Below are 21,257 nucleotides of genomic sequence, written 5' to 3'. Positions count from 1 at the left end.
TAAAACAACTGTGACAAAGTCTGAGCGAACTGAGGAGGGCCATCTAAGCAATCCACATAAAGACCCCTGTACCTTCTTTGCCACATAATCTCAACCTCATCTGTGTCCTGTGCAAGTATCATTTGGTCAAGGGTACCTTTTACAAAGGTGACGAGAAATTTTCAAATTTGAGCTACCTACTTTGGTAGCAGAATCTTGAATTATTTATCTTAATGAAGAACCATTGTCATATTTGATAGTGTTTTAGTGTTGTTTTCATGTAAATTAAATATTTACTGTGGGTTTACTCCTCTTTCTGTAGGGACTGACCTAAGAAGCAGCTGTAATATGGTTCAAAATAGTTTTCCATCAGTTGCCTTCATTTGTTTTTCATTCATAGAATGTGGGTGTGCTGGCAGAACCCATTCCTAGTTGCCCTTGAGAGGGTGATCGTAAGCTGTTGTTTTGAATTGCTGTAATCCATTTGGTTTAGGTCATCCACAATGCCTTTAGGAAGAGAATTTCAGGATTTTTACCCAGTTATAATGAAGGAATAGAAATTAATTTACAAGTCAAGACGTTGAGTGGCTTGGAGGGGAACTTTAAGGTCTTGGTATTTTCTTGTATCTGATGTCCTACTCTCTAAATTGTAATTGTTGGGTTCAAAGTTACTGTGTAAGGAACCTTAGTGAATTTCTGCAGTGCTGGAAGTGGTACACACAGATGCTATTGAATGTCAATGGAAGAAACACTGAATGTCCAAGCAAGTTTTCCTACTTTGTCCTGAACGATGACGAACTTCTTGAATGTTTTTGTACCTATGCTCATGTAGGTAAATGAGGAGTATTTTACCAGGACTATGCTCCTCACTTGTGCTTTTAATATGGTGGATAGGCACTGGGGAGTGAAGAGTTCAGTTACAGCAGGATTCCTAGCCTCTGATGTTCTCTTGCAGCCACAGCACTAATATGGCAAATTTATTTTCTGGTCAATAATAATCTCTCGGACATTGATGTTAGGGGATTTCAGGGATGGTAACACCATTGAATGTCAAGGGATGACAGTTAGAACATAGAACAGTACAGCACAGGAACAGGCCCTTCAGCCCACAATGTTGTGCTGAACATGCCACCAAATTGAACTAATCTCTTCTGCTTGCCCTTGGTCCAAATCCCTCCATCCGTTGCATATTCGTGTGTTTATGTAAAATTCCCTTAAGCACCCCTGTCGTATCTGCCTTCAATCTCATCCCTGGCAGTGCGTTCCACAGTCCTAACACTGTCTGTAAAAAACTTGCCCCTCACATCTCCTCTGAACTTTCCCACCTCTAACCTTAAATGTATGCCCCTTAGTATTAAACATTGCAACTCTGGGAAAAAGAATCTGAACGTCAACCCTGTCTATGCATCTCATAATTTTATAGACTTCTATCAAGTTGCCCCTTGGTCTCCACCATTCCAGAGAAAACAACCTGAGTTTTTCTCGCCTCTCCTTATAGCTCATACCCTCTAATCCAAGCAGCATCCTGGTAAACCTCTTCTGCATCCTCTCTGAAGCCTGCACATTCCCTCCTGTAATGTAGTGACCAGAATTCAACACAGTACTCTAAGTGTGGCCTAACCAAAGTCTTATAAAGCTGCAACATGACATCCTGACTCTTGTACCCAATTCCCTGACCAGTGAAGACAAGCATGCCATACACCTTTTTTTAACCACCTTATTTAATTGTGTTGTCAATTCCATGTATCTGTGTACGTGAACCTCTATATCCCTCTGTACATCAAAGCTGTTGAGGGTCCTGCCAGTAACAGCATACTTTTCCTTAATATTTGATCTCTGAAAGTGTAGCACCTCACACTTACCCAGACTAAACTCCATCTGCCACTTCTCTGCCCATATCTGCAACTGATCTATATCCTGCTGTATCCTTCCAGAACCTTCTACTCCATCCATAACTCCGCTAATCTTTGTATCGCCTGCAAACCCACCCATCTACACTTTCATCCAAGACATTTTTATATATATCACAAACAGTAGAGGTTCCTCTTGCTTGATTTCATTAATGAGATATGAAACTCCGTCAAACATTCATAATGAGGCCATCTGGCAACTTTATCAACAGAGATACGGGCAGATATTTATTTCTCCAAATGGCCCATTATGAATGCCTCATTGAATTAAAAGACACTATTGGAATGGGTTCTTAGAACATAGAACATAGAACATAGAACAGTACAGCACAGAACAGGCCCTTCAGCCCACAATGTTGTGCCGACCATTGATCCTCATGGATGCACCCTCAAATTTCTGTGACCATATACATGTCCAGCAGTCTCTTAAATGACCCCAATGACCTTGCTTCCACAACTGCTGCTGGCAACGCATTCCATGCTCTCACAACTCTCTGCGTAAAGAACCTGCCTCTGACATCCCCTCTATACTTTCCACCAACCAGCTTAAAACTATGACCCCTCGTGCTAGCCATTTCTGCCCTGGGAAATAGTCTCTGGCTATCAACTCTATCTATGCCTCTCATTATCTTGTATACCTCAATTAGGTCCCCTCTCCTCCTCCTTTTCTCCAATGAAAAGAGACCGAGCTCAGTCAACCTCTCTTCATAAGATAAGCCCTCCAGTCCAGGCAGCATCCTGGTAAACCTCCTCTGAACCCTCTCCAAAGCATCCACATCTTTCCTATAATAGGGCGCCCAGAACTGGACGCAGTATTCCAAGTGCGGTCTAACCAAAGTTTTATAGAGCTGCAACAAGATCTCACGACTCTTAAACTCAATCCCCCTGTTAATGAAAGCCAAAACACCATATGCTTTCTTAACAACCCTGTCCACTTGGGTGGCCATTTTAAGGGATCTATGTATCTGCACACCAAGATCCCTCTGTTCCTCCACGCTGCCAAGAATCCTATCCTTAATCCTGTAATTCTTAATTCTTGCAAGCTCTTTTGTTGGAAATTGTCATTGTGTGGCACTTGTGTGGTGTGAATGTTGTCTGCCAATTCACAACCCAAACTTGGATATCATCCAAGTCTTCCTGCATTTAGTCATGCATTGCTTCAATATCTGATGAGTCGCAAATGGTGCTGAACATTGTGCCATCATCAGCAAACATGCTACTTCTGACTTTATGATGGTACAAAGGTGAAATAGCTGAAAATAATTGGGCCTAGGATTCTACACTGCAGAACCCCATGCAGAGATGTCCTGGAGCTGAGATAATTAACACTGAACAATGATAACCATCTTTCTTTGTGCCAGAGAAGACTCTAGTCAGCAGAGATTTTTCCCCCCTATTCCCATTGATTCCAGTCGTCATGGGCTTTTAATGTTACATACAGTCAAATGCAGCCTTAAGAGGGCAGTCACTCTCTCCTTACGTCTGGAATTCCTAGAATCATAGAATCCCTATACTGCAGAAAGACGCCATTCGGCTCAGCGAATATGCACCGACACTCCAAAGTGCATCTCATGGGGACTAAGGTCTCACACCATTATTGTAACCCTTCATTTACCCTTGGCTAATCCACCTAGACTGTACATCCCTGGACATTACACACAAAAGTACATCTTTGGACTTTTGAATTCAGCTTTTTTGTCAATTTTTGAACATAAAACTTGTGAGATCAGGTGCTGCATGCTTTGGAGGAACCCAACCTAAGCATAAGGTAAAAGGCTGTTGTTAAGCACATGCTGCTTGACAGCACGACGAGTGTCACCTTCCACCACTTTACTGATGATCAAGAATAGACTGATGAGGTCATAATTGATTGAATTGGACATGTCCTTTTTGTGTACAGGACATACCCAGGCAATTTCCCACATTATCGGTTGGATGTCACTATCATTGTTGTGCTAGAACAGCTTGACTAAGGATGCAGCAAATTTTGAAGCACGACTTTTCAGTCCATTGCAGAGCTTATAGTATTTGCTATACCCAGGACTCCCATCATGTCCAGATAACACATGGAATGAATCAAACTGGCTGGACACTTGCAACTTTTATGGTGGGACATCTGGAGGAGGCTCCTCAGCAATTCTGCCTGAAGATTGTTGCAAATGCTTCAGTCTTACCTTTGCCCTGAATTACTGGGCTGAATCATCATTATTGATGCAGATTATTGTGGAGCCCTTTCCTCCTGTGAGCTGTTACCAATGACTGAAGTCAGGCTAACTGGCCTATTGTTTCCTGTCTTCTGTCTCCTAACCCTTCTTAAACAGAGTGTTACATTAGCCATTTCCCAGTCCTCGGGGACAACAGATGTTCCTGAAAGTTCACCACCAATGACTCTACTATCTCCTTCAGAATGCTGGGCATAATCCTTATAGTCTGGATGATTTATCTGCCTCCAGATTTTCGGCTTCCTAGCACCATCTCCTTAGTGATGGCCACTATACTCACCTCTGCCTCCTGACTCTCCTGAAGTTCTGGTTTACTATTGGTGTCTTCCATAATGAAAACAGATGCAAAATACCTATTCAGTTTATTTGCCATTTCTTTGTTCCCCATTACTACTTCTCCAGCCTCATTTCCCAGTGGTTCAATGTCACTCTTGCCTCTCTGTTACCTTTTAGATATGTAAAAGTACTCTTCGAATATTCCTTTATATTACTAATTAACTTAGTCTCATATTTCACCTTCTTCCCCCGATTGCTTCATTAGTTATTCTCTGCTGATTTTTAAAGGCTTCCCAATCTTCTGGCCTCCCACTAGTCTCACCACATTATATGTTTTTTCTTTTGCTCTTATGCTGTCCCAAACTTCCCTTGTCCGCCATGGCTCCCTCATCCTCCCCTTAATATGTTTCTTCTTCTGTGGGATGATTTTCTGCTGTACCTCCTGAATTATTTCCAGAAACTCTTGACATTGCTGCTAAACCATCTTCCCTTCTAACACCTCTCCCCTCAATCAACTCTAGCCAGGTCAACCCTCATGTCTTTGTAATTTCCTTTACTCAATCGTAATATTGTTACTTATGATTCAAGCTTCTCCCTCTCAAATTGCAGCGTGAATTCTACCATATTATGATAACTGCCTCCTCATTACACATCCATAAAGCCAGAATTGCCTAGTCCCTGGTGAGATAAACTGAAAGCAGCTCCAGAAAACAACATCACAAATCACACAACACCAGGTTATCGTCCAACAGGTGTATTTGAAAACACTAGCTTTCAGAGCATCATTCGTTCTGCAGGTGTTAGCGAAAGGTTGTATCAGACACAGAATTTATAGTGAGTTTTGAGAAGATTTGTAGCTCAGGTTGAGGTTCTGGATGTGAGTTTGCTTGCTGAGCTGGGAGGTTAGTTTTCAGACGTTTCGTCACCATTCTAGGTAACATCATCAGTGAGCCTCCGATGAAGCGCTGGTGTTATGTCCCGCTTTCTATTTATCTGGTTAGGTTTCCTTGAGTTGGTGATGTCATTTCCTGTTCTTTTTCTCAGGGGATGGTAGATTGGCTCCAAATCAATGTGTTTGTTGATGGAGTTCCGGTTGGAATGCCATGCTTCTAGGAATTCTTGTGCGTGTCTCTGTTAGGCTTGTCCTAGGATGGATGTGTTGTCCCAATCAAAGTGGCGTCCTTCCTTATCTGTATGTAAGGATACGTAAGGAAACAAATTAGAGGAAACCTTCAAGACCATCAATAATACCCTTACTGGCATAACATTCACAAAAGAGGAGGAAAACAACAACAAACTGCCATTCCTAGATGTCACAGTAGAGCGAACAGTCAATGGGGAACTTCAAACCAGCGTCTACAGGAAAACAACACATACGGACCAAATACTGAACTACAGAAGCAACCGTCCCAACACCCACAAACGAAGCTGCATTAGAACATTATTCCAACGAGCCACCACACACTGCAGCACAGAGGAACTACGCAGAGCAGAGGAAAATCACCTATACAGCGTATTCAAAAAGAATGGGTACCCTATGAACACAGTCCGCCGATTCCTCAGCAATAAACCCAAACAGACAGACAAAACGGGCTCAGAAACCATAACCACTCTCCCCTACATCAAAGACATTTCCGAAATGACTGCCAGACTACTCAGACCTCTTGGCATCAGGGTAGCCCACAAACCCACCAACACACTAAAACAGCAGCTAATGAACTTAATAGACCCTATACAGACAACAATAAAATGAACGTCATCTACAAAATACCTTGCAAGAACTGTGACAAACACTACATTGGACAAACTGGCAGAAAGCTAGCCACCAGAATACATGAACATCAACTAGCCACAAAACGACATGACCCACTATCACTCGTATCCTTACACACAGGTGAGGAAGGACACCACTTTGATTGGGACAACACATCCATCCTAGGACAAGCCAAACGGAGACATGCACGAGAATTCCTAGAAGCATGGCATTCCAACCGGAACTCCATCAACAACCACATTGATTTGGAGCCAATCTACCATCCCCTGAGAAAAAGAACAGGAAATGACATCACCAACACAGGAAATGACATCACCAACTCAAGGAAACCTAACCAGATAAATAGAAAGCGGGACATAACACCAGTGCTTCGTCAGAGGCTCACTGATGATGTTACCTAGAATGGTGACGAAACGTCTGAAAACTAACCTTCCAGCTCAGCGAGCAAACTCACATCCAGAACAGAATTTATAACTAAAATATCAAAGGGTCACAACCACTGAGGAGAATGTACTAAACAAACCTTAAATGCTGTTAAATCTTTAACAGTTAGAAGGTTTTAATTGATTAATATGTAGATGTAAATTCCTGCATTCCTTTCAAACCACTGCCCTGAGAGAACTAAAGGTTTTATCAGTGAAAAGAAAATATGACATTTTAGGTCAGACAATGCATGTCAGGTGTGAGGTCTTGTTTAGAGCCTTTTTGTGTTTTGGTTTGGAGTTGGACTGGTTTTATTTTGAAAGTGGGAATTTATAAAACACTGCATTGACTGACTGTCTATAAATTGTGTGCTTTTTGAACAAAATAGAATGTATCTGCAAATACAAATTCACTCCATAGACTCGTGTGTGTGTGCGTGTGTTTGAGAGAGAGAGAGAGAGAGAGAGAGTGTGCGTGAACATATTTGTGTGGGAGAGAGTGTGTTTGCATGCGCATGTGTGGAAGAGTGTGTGCATGTCTGTATGGGAGAGAGTGAATTTCTGTGCATGTGTGGGAGTGTGTGTGGGTGTGTGTGTCTGAGTGGGAGTGTGTGTGGGTGTGTGTGTATGCGCGCATGTGTGTGGCAGTGTGTGTGTGTGAGGGAGATAACTGGAGGGTGTGTGTGTGTGTGTATGCTTGGGAGACATAAAGTATATGTGTGTGTGCTTGAGAGACTGTGTATATGAGAGATGGTGTGTGTTTGTGTGAGTGTGCATGTGTGTGTATGTGTGAGAGAGAGAGAGTGTGTGTGTGAGAGAGAGTCTGAGAGTGTGTGTGTGTGTGAGAGAGAGAGTCTGAGAGTGTGTGTGTGTGTGTGTGTGTGTGAGAGAGAGAGAGAGAGAGAGAGAGAGAGAGGATCTGTGTGTGAATGAGTGTGTTTACGTGAGTTAGTGTGTGTATGTATGCAAGTGTGTGAGAGTGTACAGTGTGGTGGGGTCACCTGTAGTGCAACATGAACCCAAGATCCCAGTTGTGGCCACCCTCATGGGAGCCGAACTTGGCTATCACCGAACTTGGCTATCAGCCTTTGCTCAGCAACTCTGCGTTGTGTATCCCGAAGTTCGCCTTGGAGGGTGTTTACCCAAAGATCCGAAGCCTTAACCGCTGAAGTGCTCCCCAAGTGGGAGGGAACATCCCTGTCTGGCGATTGTTGTGTGGTGTCCATCCATCTGTTGTCATCGCATTAGCATGTTTTTGCTTCGGTGCAACCTTCCCTGCAGCGAATGAGATAGACAATGTTGGCCGAGTTACATGAGTAAATGCCGTGTACGTGGTGGGTGGTGTTCCCACGTGTAATGGTAGTGTCCGTGTTGAAGATCTGATGTGTTTTGCAGAGTTTGCAGAGTTGTATAGTGTTCCGTTCGATGTTGTCCTGTAGTCTGGGTAGTTTTCTGCAAACAATAATCTGTTTAATGTTTTGACCATAACCTGGTGACCTTGTCCCACCTCAGTTCAACGCCAGCATCTCCATAAAATAACATCCTGTAGGCATTCCACAAATTCCTTTTCTTGGGAACTACGGTTGGAGGGTTGTTTCTCAGACTGGAGACCTGTGACCCCAGTGACACTCCACACGGATCGGTACTGGGCCTGCTTTTGTTTGCCATTTATATAAATGATTTGGATGAGAATATAGAAGGCATGGTTAGTAAGTTTTCAGATGAAACCAAAATTGGTGGTATAGTGGACAGTGAATAAGGTTATCTGAGGTTACAAAGAAATCTTGATCGGCTTGCCTATGGGCTGAGAAATTGGCAGATGGAGTATAATTTGAATAAATGTGAGCTGTTACTTTTTGGTAATACAAACAAGGACAGGACTTATACAATTAATAGTAGGGCCCTAGGAAGAGAACAGAGAGACCTAGGGGTTGAGGTACATAATACTTTGAAATTTGCATCACAAGTAGACAGAGTAATTAAGAAAACATTTAGCGTGCTTGCCTTCGTTACTCAGACCTTTGGATATAGGAGTTGGGATATCATATTAAGGATGTACAGAATGTTGTTGAGCCCTGTTCTGGAATACTATGTGCAGTTCTGGTCATCCTGTTATTGAAAGGATATTGCCAACGTAGAGCGGGTTCTGAGAAGGTTTATCAGGATGTTTCCCAGGATAGAAGGTTTGATATATGAAACTAGACTGAAAAGGCTAGGACTTTCTTCACTGGAGTATATGGGGTTGAGGGGTATCCTTCTAGTGGTTTACAAAATCATGAGGCACATAAGTAAGGTGAATGACAGAGGTATTTTCCGAGTGGAGGAGAAATTTTAAAATGGAGGTGAGGGGCAACCTTATTACACAGAGTGGTTTGTGTTTGGAATGAACTTCTAGAGAAAGTAGTGGATGCATGTACAGTTACCACATTTCAAAGACATTTTGATAAGTTCATGTATAGGAAAGATTGGGAGGGATGTGGGCCAAATGGGCCAGGTGGGATTAGTTTAGTTTGGGAACATGGTCAGCATGGACCCAAAGGGTCGGTTTCCATGCTTTATGATTCTACGACTCTATAACTCGATTTTCCAAGTCCACCTGCATACTGAAGCACCCCGTGATTATTGTCATAGTGCCTTTCTTACTTGCCTTTTTCATGTCCTGATTTATTTTCTTCCTTACATCCTGACTGCTGCTAGGAGGCCTGTTTACAACTCCTGTCATAGTCCTTTTTTCTTTGCACTTCCTTAACTCTCTCCACATAAATTCTGTGCCTTCCAACTCAATATCACTACTTGCTACTTATCTAATTCCATGTCTTACTAACAGGACAACACCACCCCTCTGCCCATCTGACTTTCTATAGGGCAATCATCCATGGTTATCTAGTTCCCAGCCCTGATCGCCCTGTGGTACCACAAGATCGTACCTGCCAATCTCATTCTGCTATACAAGATAATTTATTTTCAATACTACATGTATTTAAGTACAATACCCTCAAGTCCTGCATTGACTGCCCCCTTCTCACAGTTGTTCCTTTATCTGCTATGCCTGAAGTTAAATTCCTGACCCTTACCATTTGCTCTCTCCTATCACTTGTTCTAGAAACTTTACCTCTGCTGAGCTCTCTTCTCACTTTTTCCATGCAACCGAACTCACCCTCTCACTGGTTAGTTTAAAGCCCTATCCACAGCCCAAGTTATGTGATTCACAACGACAGTGTACACAGCATGATTCAGGTGGAGTTCATCCTATTGGAACAGTTGCTGCTTTCCCCTGTTGCCTGTGTTGGTTTGGTTCAGCTCTGAAGAGAGATTGGATAGATAGGGGTTGTTTTCCTTCAAGCAGAGGAAACTAAGGGAGAATCGAACTGCACAAAGTTCTAAGCGATGTATATAGGGTCGATAGGGAGAAACATTTCCCCTTGGTAGAAGGATCAATAACTAGGGGCACACTTTCAAAGTAAGGAGCAGGAGATTTGGGGGGAATTTAAGGAAAATATTTTTCATTGCCTAAAAGTGTGGTATAGTAAGGAACTCTCAAGATATTTAACAACTATTTAAATGAATATTGAAATGCCATTGCATACAAAGCAATGAGCCAAGTGCTGGAAATTGAGATTTGTATAGTGGATGTTTAATAACATTACACACACCCACATTAGGCCAAATTGCCTATTTTGGCTGCAAAATCTTTATGACTCAATGGCACTTTTTTAGGAAATGAATTCCAAAGACTCAGAACCTAATGTCCATTTCAAATTAGTGATACCTGATTTTCAACAGTGACACCTAGTGCTAGATTCTCCCACCAGTAGAAACATCCTCTGCACATCTACCTTGTCAAGACTCCTCAGGATCATCTATGTCTTATATAATTTGCCTGTTTCTTTTCTCAACTCCAGTGGATACAAGTCTCATTTATCTAACCTTTCCTGATAAGAAAACCATTTCATTCCAGATATTAGTGTGGTAGTCTTGTCTACTTACCCATTCAGGAGACATGTTTGTCTTTTGCTGGCCAGCTAGCAAATGTTATCTGACCCTAGTTGCCATTAAAAAGGTGGTGGTGAGCTGCCTTCTTAAACAGCTGCAGTCCATGTTCAGTGAGTTCATCCACAATACTGTTAGGGAGGGAATTCCAGAATTTTGCCCCAGTGACAAAAAGCAATGGCAATACATTTCCAAGTCAGGATGGCGAGTGGCTTGGAGGGGAACTTGTAGGAGGTAATGTTCCCATGAGTCTGCTGCCCTTGTCCTTCCAAATTGAAGTGGTTGTGGATTTCAAAGGATCCATGGATCTTTGGTGAATTTCTGCCGTGCATGTTGTAGATAGTAGCAGCTGTGTGTATTGTGCATTGGTAGTCAAGAATGTGGATGTGGTGCCAACCAAGCAGGCTGCTTTGTCCTGGATGGTGCTAAACTTCTTGAATGTTATTGGAACTGTATTCATCGAGCAAATGGGGAATAATCCATTATATTCCTGACTTGTGCGTTGTAAATGATGGATGGGCTTTGCTAAAATAGAGTATGCAACATCTGTATCCTCAGGTCACATGCTGTGATACAGTGATAATATCATGAGCACTTCTCTGAAAGGCATCCTGATGCACTGACTGTGAGACATTATTACACAACAGCCAGAAACGAGGTGGTCTACATGACTCCTGCTGAAATCATGTCCTACGGGTGCTTAAACACTGTCTCTTGGGCATTCGAAAAGCCATACTTACTAATTAATATCTAAGGATTTCATCTCCAATATGATTCAGTGATGAAAATCTGAACTGATAACAAGTGCTCATTTTGTAAAAAAAATGACAAAACATAGCATGCGCAACTCATAATTGTGGACATAAAAATGTACAATGTTAACACATGGCTAATATAAACAAAAACTTAGCAGGTCTGGCAACATCTGTGGAGATAGAAACTGACTTAATGTTTTGGTTCTAATATGACTCAAATTTATTTCCTGTGTTGTAAAGTGAACACTTCTTTTGGTTGCTTTTTATTTGCTTGTGCACGAAAACCATTTGTCATTCTACAGCTTGCTTATGATATTTATTTCAGTGCTTGAATAGCCCATCCTGTTCTAGTCATCAGTACAATGATGAGGTGATAACAATCATGATAGTGACATTTTCTTTCACTGTTCCGTAGAATTATTCTTTTTTGATAGAACGCCAGTACTTTATACTTTGCAATCTGCGCTCTGTATGCATGCACAAATAAACTTCATAGTAGGAGGTACCTGTGTGTTGAAAAGATATGATCATGTTGATTGTATCGTTCAGAGCTGTGTTACAAAATAATCATTTTCATTTTGAGGCTGTCCAGCATTTATTACTCATTCCTAATTGCCTAGAGAGCAGTTAAGAGTCAGCCGTACTGCTGTGGGTCTGGAGTAACATGTCAGTCAGATCAGGTAAGCATTGCAGTTTCCTTCCCTAAAGGGTATTAGTGAACTAGATGAGTTTTCCCCTCATATGAGATAACAGTTTCATGGTCATCATTAGTGTCTCAGTGATAGGCTAGCAACAACAGAGGTTTTGGAAGGGATTATGAGAACATCTAATGTTCATGACAAAAGTAATTTTAAGAAAAGTTGAATTATTAAATTGTAATCATGGAATCACCGTATTTAGTGGTCAATTGTCATTTTAATCAATGCATAATTGTTCCAGCTTCGCAATGCTATGAGTTTGAGATGGAAAGAAAAAAATGATAAATATATGTCAGGCCCTAAATGGAAACACTAAAATTATAACATTGAGGTGCTGTCTGAAACTAAACCTGTTATTTTGCTTTCAAATTTTGATGGATTCACTGAATTGGGCAGGACTGACAGTTAATGATACAGCCCTGTGAAGTTCTGTCGATCAGAGAGAACTGAGCATGCAAATACACAGTTTCTAGAAAATGCGTCACAAGCAGTCAGGGTAGTGAAGAAGGCATTTGGTGTACCTGCCTTCATCAATTAGAGCATTGAGTACAAGAGTTAGAACATTATGTTACAGATATACAAGTCATTGGGAATGCCACATTTGGAGTATTGCATACAACTTTGAGTTATAAGAAGAGGCTGGATATGCTGGGATTTTCTTTCCCTTATCAGATACATTAGAGATATTTAAGTGACTCTTGGACAGGCACATGGATGACACTATAATGTAGGGTATGCAGGGTAGTTTGATCTTAAGGTTTCAGAGTAATCTGTAGCTCGGTTTGTGGGTGTTGAGATTGGATTGCTTGCCGAACTGTTTTGTTATTTCGAAGACGTTTTGTTATCATGCTTAGCAACATCCTCAGTGCAGCCTCCGAAGAAATGTTGGTGTGTTTTCCTGCCTGGGTTTTAAACTCTGGGGTCTGTTGAGATGTATTTCCTCACTTCCGGTTTTCCTTTGTAGTGACATGTATATGGGGTTGAGTTCAATGTGTTTATTAATAGCGTACTTCGTGGAGTGCCATGCTTCCAGGAATTCTCATGCTTGTCTCTGCCTAGCCTGTCCCAGGACCTTGGTGTTGTCTCAGTCAAAGTGGTGGTTCTCCTTGTCCATGTGGATTGAGATGAGTGAGTATTAGCTGTGTCTTTTTGTAACCAGTTGGTGTTCATGTATTGTTCTGTGTTCTGTGGAGGGTAGGAGGCTGAGGGGAGACCTTAGAGAGGTTTATAAAATAATGAGAGACACACATAACATGAACAACCAAAGTCTCCTCCCTAGGGTAGGGGAGTCCAAAACTAGAGGACATGGTTTGAGGTAAGAAGGGAAAGATTTAATAGGGACCTGAGGGGAAATCTTTCACACAAAGGGTGGTGCATATATGGAATAAGCTGCCAGAGTCATAGAGCCATACAGCACAGAAGTAGACCCTTCACTCCAACCAGTCCATGCTGAATAATCCCAAACTAAACTAGTCCTACCTGCCTGCTCCTGGCACATATCCTTCCAAATCTTTCTTATTCATGTACTTATCCAAATATCTTTTAAACATTGTAATTGTGCCCAGATCCACCCCTTCCTCAGGAAGTTCATTCCACACATGAACCACCAATGTGTAAAAAGTTTGATGCTCGTGTCTTTTTTAAAATTTCTCTCTTAAAGATGCGCCCCCTAGAAATCCCCATCCAAGGGAAAAGACAACTACTATTCACTGTATCTATACCCCTGATTATTTGAGAAACTTCTGTAAGGTTGCCTGTCAACTTCCTATACTCCAGTGGAAAGGAGTCCCAGCCTATCCAGCCTTTGTGTATAACTCAAACCCTCAATACCCGGCAACATCCTGGTAAATCTCTTCTGAACCATCTCCAGCTTAATAATATCCTTCCTATAACTGAGTGACTGAAGTGGTAGAAGCTCACACAATTAGAGTATTTAAAAGATATTTGGACAGGCACTAGATAGGAAAAGTTTAGAGGAATATGAGCTAAATGCAGAAAAATGGGATTAGTTCATTTTAAGAAACCTGGTTGGCATGGAAGAGTTAGACCAAAGGGCCAGTTTCTGTGCGATATGACTCTATAACTCTGTAACTGTTCCAATTTTTATCTTTATATTTCACATGAGAAGTTTGGCTAGGCTACACTTGGCTGTGGAAAGCCACAGCACTCGGAATTTTAATCAACGTTAAATAAGAATAACCAAAGTTGAACATGTGTACGTAATTAGGAAATATTTGTGAAGTGAAAAATGCTTGCTGGGGTCTTTTGTAGTGTAGGGGTAGTGCCCTACCACTGAGACAGGATCCCGACATTCAAGTCCCATGAGCTCCAGTATATGTAATATCTCTCTTAGAAAATATCCAAGTGAAAAATGCAAATATTCAATAGAAAATTGTTTTTAACATTACAGGAAGCATCAAGTTTTGAAAGAGAGGAAACTACATAATGGCAAGACTCACTCAGAGATAGTAGGAACTGCCGATGCTGGATACTGAGATGACAAGGTGTAGAGCTGGATGAACAGCTTGTTATCTTATTCATATGACAATACTAGATTTCTCAAAATCTTGAAAAATTTCTTCATGAAAAGTCCATACCCAAGCTTCACTACTCTGGAATCGGGCCAACTTTATTCAAATGAATTTGGCATGTCCTTATCAGCAGAAGACAAAATGTGGTACATGTTGGGGGAATTCCTTCCTGTTCTAGAGACATACCACAGGGTGCTGTGTTGGGATCATTATTCTTCTTGACATAAATAAACAACTCTCTTAATGAACCCAAAAATCTTACGACTATTTATAGACGACTACATCAAAATAAAATCATAGTCTGAGGCAAGATTATCTTTTGGAATTCCAAAAATAGTGAGACTAATGGGAGATGACATTCAATATTTAACAATGCTATGACATGTCCATTACCATCAAAAACAATCCACTAATAGAATAGAACTAACCAGTCGCTTCAAGCTCCATAATCAAATTTTTCAACATGCAGATATACAGCTGTATCTGGAGTTCATCTTAAATGTAATCTTCAGTAAAAAGTCTATGTTCAGCAATTAACATACAAAGCCAACAGCGCTGTTAGATATCTGAGGAGAAATGTTAGGTATTGCAATGAAAATATCAGAAGTTACATATGTAGACCATATTTGAGAATAGAACAGTCCCCTTTTTAATAATTTATAAGTTGGGTTTGTGTTTATTTTTCCTGATGTCATCCTGTAATTAAGCGAACTTGTTGAATTCATGTATACATGGCTGAATTTTTCAAGGCACTTAACAACATGGGTACCGGCAATGCAATTGGCAAAATATGGTCAGAATAAAAATGAGATTCTTGACTTTGAAAAAAAAGTTCAATTTTACACATATTGTTTCAACAGCTTGATGAAAATCTCGGTAATGAAGCAAAGTGCTTCCTTCGCTCCCTTTATAACATCTTTGTTGCTTCTGGTTGATACTTAGATGCACAAATTTTAATTGAGAGGAGTTTTTCCTTTTTAGAATCATTAAAGGGCATCCTCAGAGTAAGGACTTCACGTATCTTTGAACAAATCATCTGTCGATTTAGTTCATTCCATATCTCAGTTGCATTTGAGCAAGTTTCATGATATAGCTTATGCTCCAATATGCCTATAATATGCCTTATTGTTGGAAAATGTTCATAATTCTTTCCTGCATGATAAAATTATGCTTCTTAATTTACAGTCATAGACTGGTTAATTTAGGCATTCTGTTCTGTTACATAACTTTAATAAATGCAACTTGGTTTCAATGAGGTGGTTACAGATAGGATTTTATATCCATTTAAATGAAGACTTCATGCACAGGTGTTGTTACAGATCATCAAGCACAAAGGACCTTTGCAAACATTTTTAAGGAATATTATTGAATGCAGTTTCCATATTAACTGTTTCTAATTTACTGATATCTTGCAGAGTCCAATGTTTCCCTGTGAATTGAATTGAATCATTAAATAAAAACCGAAAGAACTGTAGATGCTGTAAATCAGGAACAAAAACAGAAGTTGCTGGAAAAATTCAGGTCTGGCAGTGCCTGTGAAGAAAAGGTCAGAGTTAACGTTTTGGGTCCGGTCCTTCTGTTTTTGTTTCTGAATTGAATCATTTATTATCACAAGCATTCTTTGTAAAAATACAGTGAAGAGTGTGTAGGTTATTGTCAGTATCTTGCAAATCTTCTTGTTAGTTTCTTTCAGTTCTGGGTCCAAAGCCAAGTATCTCCGGAAATGTATTTGTTTTTTTTCTGTTATTTCATTCCATCCAACTCAGATATAACATAGTCAGCAATCTTGCTTGGTCATCTCTGACTGTGGAGGACATGTGGTGAATTGAATATTTGAAGGAAGTAACCATTCAAAATATTTGCAATTTAGTTTTATCCTTACTTCTCAGTCAATTTTTGTATTTATGGCCCCCTTCCTTCCTGTAATAGCTTTTATACCACTCTGTTACAAAATTGTTCAATTTGCTGTGCTTTAATTCTTAAGTTCCTCTTTATTGAACTAGCAACCAACCCTCAAAATAGTAATCATCCCTATTGCTTGTGTCTTTCTGACTAATATTCTTCCGCTCATAACTGTATCCTTTCTTCCTTTAGGATCAATGCCTTCTTTTAATTACGTGACCAAAAGTACAGACTTATTGTACGGTGGGGCTACACCGAAATGCCACACCATTAATGAATCCCAGTGTCCTGTTTATCCAGAAACTGTTGAGACTTGATAGAATTTTATGCCATCAAAGCATCAAAAGTACAACTTTTATTTACATAATTCCTTTAGCATAGTAAAAGTGTGCTTGCAACAGCATTGTAAAAAAATGTGTCACTGAGCCATGTAAGGAGATAGTAAATCAGATGAACAAAATGTTTGTCGACAAAGTGCGACTACAAGCAGAGAAGTAAGGCAGAGAGGCCGATAATTTAGGGAAGGAATTTCAGAGCATTGGGCATCTGAGCATCTGAAGCAACAGATACCAATAGCAGAGTCATTAAAATCATGGATGATTAAGATTCTAAAATTAGAGGAGAGCAAGTATCTTGGAAAGTTGTGGGGCTGGAGGAGATTACAGAGGTATTCAATGGCAAAACCATCGAGGGAGTTGCAAACAAGAATGAGAAATTTTAAGATAACAAAGTGTAGAGCTGGATGAACACAGCAGGTCAAGCAGCATCTCAGGAGCACAAAAGCTGACGTTTCATCTCTCTGATGAAGGGTCTAGGCCCGAAACGTCAGCTTTTGTGCTCCTGAGATGCTGCTTGGCCTGCTGTGTTCATCCAGCTCTACACTTTGTTATCTTGGATTCTCCAGCATCTGCAGTTCCCATTATCACTGAGAATTTTTAAATCGGGGTTAACCACAGCAAATGCAAATAAGCAGGTACAAGAATGATGGATGAATATGATCCTGTCCAAGGTGAGAGCAGCAGACCAGTCAATGACCTCAAGAGTACAGTGTGGGAGCCCATCACATTTAACATTGGACTAGTCAGTTTTAGAGATAACAAAGGCATGAGTGAAGGTTTTAATAGACAGTGAGAGGGGACAATGATATTGAATTAGTTGGTCTTAGTAACAGCACAAATGTGAGGTTTATAGGCTCATCTCGGGGTCAAAAGTAACACCAACATTGTGAACAGACTAGTTTAATCTGTGACTGTTGCCAGAGAGATGTAGATTAGGTAGCAAGGAAATGAATGGAGTAGAATAGAAAATCCTTTATTGTCATGTGTACTTAGGTACGTAAGTATATGAGTACAAAGAAAAGTTTACAATGTCGCCTCTTATGGCACCATCTTAGGTACAGAGTATCTAGGTACAAATCTTAGATACAAAAAAGAGGAATAAGAAGAAAAGTTGTTGCTTAACAGTGAATTACTTTACCATGAATCATAGCATAAATTAGAAATCTGTCATAGTTCAAAGGATAGATATTGCGGTCAGATAAACAAATTACAAATAAGCATTATATTGCAGTAGCTCAGTGCAGTGGCTTCTTCACATGGTTTGACTGCCTGCTTAACTGAAGGAAATTTCTCCTCATCTGTGCTTGGAAGGGAAACTTACAGCTGGCTTGTTTCCATGTATCTACTGCCCTTTTTCTTCTAGATGCTCATTGTCATGGATTTAAAGGGTGTTGCCTCAGAAGGGTTAGTAAGTTTCTGCAGTGTATTTTGTAGGTGGTACACACTATAACATGAATGTCAGTGGGGAGTGAATATTTATACATATAGTACCACTCGAACGGGTTGCTTTGTCCTGGATGGTGTCAGGTTTCTTGCCTATTTTTGTAGATGTGGCCATCCAGGCAGTTGGGGAGTATTCCATGAAACTCCTGATTTGCGCCTTGTAACGGTGGATGGGCACTGGGAATCAAGAGAGGAGTTACTCACTGCAGGATTCCTAGACTCTGACTTGCTCTTGTAGCCACAGTATAATGGCAAATCCAGTTCAGTTTCTGGTCAATGGAAACTCCTATAAAGTTGTTAGTGAGGGATTCTGTGGTGGTAATGACATTGAAAGTCAGGGAGTATGGTTAGATTGTCTGTCATTAGAGATGGTCATTGTCTGGCACTTGTGTGTCATAAATATTACTTGCAGACTGTCAAATCTGGATATTGTCCAGGTCTTCCAGTGGGCATGGTTTGCTTTAGTAGCTGACGAGTTGCACATGATGCTGAACATTGTGCAAACATCAGCCAACATCCCCATTTCTGACCTTACAACAGAGCGGAAGTCAATGAAATAGCTGATAATGTTTGGGCCTCGGATAATTGAATATGGGATCAATTGAAAATGTATAAATTGCTAATTACACTTTGTATATATTTGTTGAAGTCTTTGAATTCTTCTGAGCAATGACTGTCATAATTAATAAATTTGTGCTTCACCTTTTCTAGGCACAGATTGGGAAAAGAGCTTCCGACAGATAGGATTTGAAAGGTGAGTGTTTTTTTCACAGACAGGATACTACTTGAATAAAACAAAATTGTAATCCTGCTTATTTCATGAGGTTTGAGGCAATGAAATAGCCTGTTTCGATGTAGTATAATATGTACTTGATAGTTAATTCACTGGTTATCATCTGCAGGCTGAACCCTGTGTGCAAAATGGCCTTGGGCTTTTTCTGTGTAGCCTTCAGCATCCTCCTCCAGTTTACTGTCACAAAACAAAGTGGACATTCCAGATGTTGTTTCAATTAGTAACAAGAAGAAGTGCTTCATTTCAGAGTCAGTCGTAATTCATACTTAATCTATAATAAATGATAGTGGCTTTTGGCACTCTCTGCTAAATTGGATGTTTGGATTGCTGACAGCTACACTGAACTTATGGTACTGTCTTTGTACACAGCAAATTTTACGTTTTCCCGGGCCCTTGCTCAATCACGATTCAATGGTGTGTAATTTTGGTGCCCTGAACTAAACATTGGCTCAGTGTCAGGGACCAAAATTTGATTCCACCCTCGGGTGACTGTCTGTGTAAAGTTTGCACAGTCTCCCCATGTCTCTGTGGGTTTCCTCCAGGCACTCTGGTTTCCTCCCACAGTCCAAGGCTGCGAAGGTTAGGTGGATTGGCCATACCAAATTGCCTATAGTACCTAGGGATGTGCAGGTTACGTAGGCTAGCCATGAGAAATGCAGGATAGGATAGGGGGATGGGTCTGGGTGGGATGCTGTTCGGAGGGTGTGCTTCCACACAGTTTTGATTCTAGAGAAGCGGAAGATGTGGATTGCTTAATTTACAAATCAGCCACCATTTCTTTACTTCGGGTCATCTATGTCTTGTCAAAAAAAAATTAACTTTTCCTGATTTTTATCGCTGCTACTTTTGGAATAATTTTCCCTGGAAGCAATTGTTCCAAAACTCTTGAGGAGGCATGCATATTCATTAAAAGATATTGATTTCAGTTCTTGATTTTAGGTAGGAGCTTTACACAATCTATTAAGGCCCTGCTATATGGTTCTTCTAAAGCTAATTTTGAAATAAATTGAGGATTGGGGTTCCTCCACTAACTGACTTATATGGCATATCTGGCAAACATTGGTGACATATTTATCTAAAATTAGCCATTAAAAATATTTCAACATTTTAACCTTTGTTTATTCCACTTTAGCAAATATTTGAAGTGGTCTTCATTTCCTCATTAAGACATTGTTTTTCAAGTGTTAACGATTGAGTATTGCTTGACTTCAGTTTCTGAGTAGACTGTTTTGTAACTCTTTCAATTTCAACCATATTTGTTGCACTTCTTTTGAAGAAGATGGACTAAACATATAAGACTCATTCTCTCTGCCTTCATTCTTTTCAAGTTAAATTTTCAAAATTTGTATCCGATAACTGAATTTCCAAATAATTTCCCTGTTTCATGAAGTCCTTTTCTTCCAAGCTAATTTATAATCCTGTCTAGTCATGACACAGTCAGGAAACAAACCAGGATGTTATTTTTGTAATACTCAATTGTCTTTTTCCCCCTTTTTTCTACAACCGCTCTTGCTGAAGCCAGCATTCTTGTACCTGCCAGATTATTTCCAAAATTAAAATCAATTCCTTCTATAGGCTTTATTTCATTCTTCCATCTACTTTGGTTGAAGCTTGTTTAAAAAATTGTAATAACTTATTAGACACAGTTTGCCCATTTCTGAAGCAGGGTCAAGTCCCAAAACGTCAACTTTCCTGCTCCTCTGATGCTGCTTGGCCTGCCGTTTTCATCCAGCTCTACACCTTGTTATCCCTTCCATGAAGCCGTGTTAACTCTGCACGACAGATCATGTTTTTCCAAATCTGCTATTACATGCTTCACTAATGACTTCAACATTTTTCCAACATTGGAAGGTAGGTTAATTGGCCTATAGTTATCCACTTTTCCCACCCTCCCTTTTTATATTGGTATGTCACATTGGCAGTTTTCCAATCATCAGGTTCTTCTACAGCATCCAATTATTTTTGGAATATTACAACCAATGCAACCATTATCTCTGGTAGCTACTTCTTTAAGAATGCTCGGATGCAAGCCATAAAACCCAGGGGGCATTCTGCCTTTAGTCCCATTGCTTTGTCTCATACTATTTCATTGGTGATGGTGATGGTACTTTGGACTGTGCTATGGTATAGATTCCTCAGGATCCCCATGTGTACCTCCTCTCTAGGCTGCAATAACAACTATTTGGCTATCAAAAAATCTGGGCCGTTATAAACTCAACTTATT

General features: G+C 40.4%; 1 protein-coding gene across 4 annotated transcripts in view; it reads left to right on the top strand.

Moving 5' to 3' along the window:
* Window positions 1–21,257, top strand: part of LOC125451988 (piezo-type mechanosensitive ion channel component 2-like) — a 645,421-nt gene that overhangs the window by 253,954 nt on the left and 370,210 nt on the right. For all 4 annotated transcript variants that reach the window (XM_059646233.1, XM_048529830.2, XM_048529829.2 and 1 more), the window contains exon 4: window positions 18,952–18,994. In XM_059646233.1, the coding sequence (XP_059502216.1) occupies window positions 18,952–18,994 (43 nt within the window). The remainder of the gene's footprint in view (window positions 1–18,951; window positions 18,995–21,257) is intronic.

Source organism: Stegostoma tigrinum, chromosome 5 (assembly GCF_030684315.1).
Source record: "Stegostoma tigrinum isolate sSteTig4 chromosome 5, sSteTig4.hap1, whole genome shotgun sequence".
NCBI lineage: Eukaryota > Metazoa > Chordata > Chondrichthyes > Orectolobiformes > Stegostomatidae > Stegostoma > Stegostoma tigrinum.
The sequence above is the reverse complement of the archived record's forward strand: the minus strand, read 5'-3'. Positions and strand labels throughout refer to the sequence as shown.